Raw genomic sequence first — 2,443 nt, 5'->3', positions numbered from 1 at the left:
CGGGTCTTGTAAATTTATACCTATATAGGTATCTATAATTTTTCGGGATCGGTTCTAGGTCGGATCTTGTCGTATCTGGGTTGGTTCGGGTCTATAATTCAAATACTTATAAAATACATGTCTAGGTTTTGAACTGATTGATCTATTCGGGTCGGTTTTTATCTCGGTTAAATTTTTGGGTCGGGTTTTGGGGTCCAGGCTAAAATGCCTAGGTTTCTTTTTATGCTAGGGAAAGAGGAATATGAGTAAATGGGCCTAGTACAGGCCTAAGCTAAACTGAAGACCCAACGAGAAGGATAGTTAGGGCCCAAAACGAGGTCGAGATGAGACTCTCTATAAAGACCGTAAATCCCTAGATCTGGAAAACAAAATATCTTCATCGCCTCTCGAAAAACCTAGCTCAGCAGTCGCCATGTACGAATCCGCGAACAGAGTAATTCTTCTTCGATCCATATAGCTTTCTCAATGAACTGTTTCTTCTTGGTAGGATTTTTTTTTTTTCTGATTAGATCGATTGTTTTTTGATGCAAAGATTCCAAGATGCAGGTTTGTTTCTCTTTTCTGAGATTTGTATCTGTAATTAGATAGATCATGTGATGTTTATCTCACGGTGATTAATTAAGTCCTTTGCAACAGCGTTAGGAGAACTCGCGAGAGATCTAAGGCAGTCGCCATGGACGAATCCGCGATCAAAGTAATTATTCTTATCATCGTTTTCTGTTTCTCGAATTAGTTGTTTTTTCATAGCTTATTAGATGTTTAGTTACTTTTTAGGGTTTGGAAGTTCTGGAATTGAAAGGAAGTGATGCAGGGATTCGAAATAGCAGGTTCGTCTCTTTTTTGAGATTTGTATATCTAAAATTAGATTGATCATTAATTAATATCTATATATATATATATATAGCATTATTACGAGGATGGTGGTCAAGGGATACGACACCTCCCCTCCTACTCCTCCTAAGGAGGTTGTCGTAGAGGCTATGATAAAACACTTGGGATACGACACCTTCACTCCTACTCCTAGGGAGGTTGTCGAAGAGGCTCTGAGAAAACACTTCGCATCACGTGGAATAACGTTAATACATGTTGCTGTTCCCGAAGAAAACAGTCATATTCTCTGCAGGTTATGTGGCTTCTTGCTCCACTGGCTTGATTGCTCTGCTGCTGCTGTTGCTTAGTCTATATAATAATCTTTGTGTGTTTTTTTTTCTTTTACAGTCACGGCTTAATCTATGTTAATGAAGAATGTGAAGCAGAGGCGTTGAAGCTTGATGGAAGTGACATGGGAGGAGGACGTATTTTAGAAGTTGCGGCTTACCCTTTTGCCGACAATCACCTTGACCATATCTTTGCTCCTACCAAAGCCACAGAATGCCTAGAGCGCACGTAAATTAATTTCTCTTCTTATTTTATTAAATGGACAAGTGTATCCCATGTTGATCTCTTGCTATATATTCAGGTTGTATGTTACAGGATTTGATACTTGCCTTGCTAGCAAGGATGATATCAAGAAGATGGTACGTGGGCTGTTCCCTGGATGCGGTGGTTGTTATGTTCGTAGGGGCGGGTCTGTTCTCGTTTATATCCGTGGTCAAGATGATATTGACAATGCTCTGAAACTTAGCGGAGTTTCTGTGAGAGGCTTTAAAATTGCAGTTGATACGGTCCTCCCAATAGAAAGGGTGATCGTTGGCACACCCGCAAGTATGTTACCTTCTTCATTCTTTTCCTTTTCGAGAAAAAAAACTAAAGCTTTCACTCATTCGTCTGTTTGTTTGTTTCAGTGTATTTGCCTCCTCTGCCTCAGGGAAATCAGAAGACTATCATCACTACTGACTAGAAATCTCTCTCTCTCTCTCTCTAAATACTCTCTCATAATGCTCTCTCTTGTTATTAACTACTTGTCATGCAATGCCCCACGCACTTCGAGTGTTATGTCTTGTCTGGATTTTAAATGTTATGTTTTTATTCTTGTGTTCTGAGTTTTATGATAAAACATTGTAAAAACAATATGACAAACTTGGTTGTCCAATCAAGTTTTAGTAACTTAAAAACACTAAGCTTAATATCTATGTTTCCACGCTTTAAAAAGACTAACCTTAAACCGTTGATCATAGTTTGGTTTTTCAATTGGTGCTTTCGTTTGTAATGCATTTGAATCTTTCTAAAGTCTCTGAGACGCTTTGCTCTTGTGTTGTTACATCCCTCGCAGCGACTCTGGTCCCTTTCGGAATTGCGAACCATTACCCCACAGCTGCATCAAATCACATAAAAAAAGAAAAGAAAAAATTGGCACTCTAGGCTAGAAAACGACTCACTTGGTGTGTGACAACTCGGCACTTATAGATTCTCAATGTTTGGCATCTTCAAGCAAATTATTAATTGAAACATTAGACTCTTTTCTATCAATGGCACAAACCAAAATCTCCAACCCCTCCCCCCC

General features: G+C 39.1%; 1 protein-coding gene across 3 annotated transcripts; it reads left to right on the top strand.

The window, feature by feature from the left end:
• The first annotated feature begins 272 nt into the window (after window positions 1-272).
• Window positions 273-2,070, top strand: LOC106301966. 3 transcript variants are annotated; one of them, XM_013738464.1, is made up of 8 exons: window positions 398-433; window positions 533-546; window positions 637-694; window positions 775-827; window positions 905-1,123; window positions 1,219-1,386; window positions 1,460-1,704; window positions 1,785-2,070. In XM_013738464.1, the coding sequence occupies exons 1-8, from the start codon at window positions 413-415 to the stop codon at window positions 1,838-1,840; spliced, it is 834 nt and encodes a 277-aa protein (XP_013593918.1). In that variant the 5' UTR covers window positions 398-412; the 3' UTR covers window positions 1,841-2,070. The 3 variants fall into 3 exon arrangements, with proteins under 3 accessions (XP_013593919.1, XP_013593918.1, XP_013593920.1); XM_013738465.1 differs by lacking the exon at window positions 533-546 and having other exon boundaries at window positions 273-433; window positions 1,785-2,032; XM_013738466.1 differs by lacking the exon at window positions 533-546 and having other exon boundaries at window positions 417-433; window positions 764-827; window positions 1,785-2,032.
• The last annotated feature ends 373 nt before the right edge of the window (window positions 2,071-2,443 follow it).

This window comes from Brassica oleracea, chromosome C7 (genome assembly GCF_000695525.1).
Source record: "Brassica oleracea var. oleracea cultivar TO1000 chromosome C7, BOL, whole genome shotgun sequence".
Classification (NCBI taxonomy): Eukaryota; Viridiplantae; Streptophyta; class Magnoliopsida; order Brassicales; family Brassicaceae; genus Brassica; species Brassica oleracea.
Note: the sequence above shows the minus strand (reverse complement) of the source record. Positions and strands in the feature narration are given on the sequence as shown.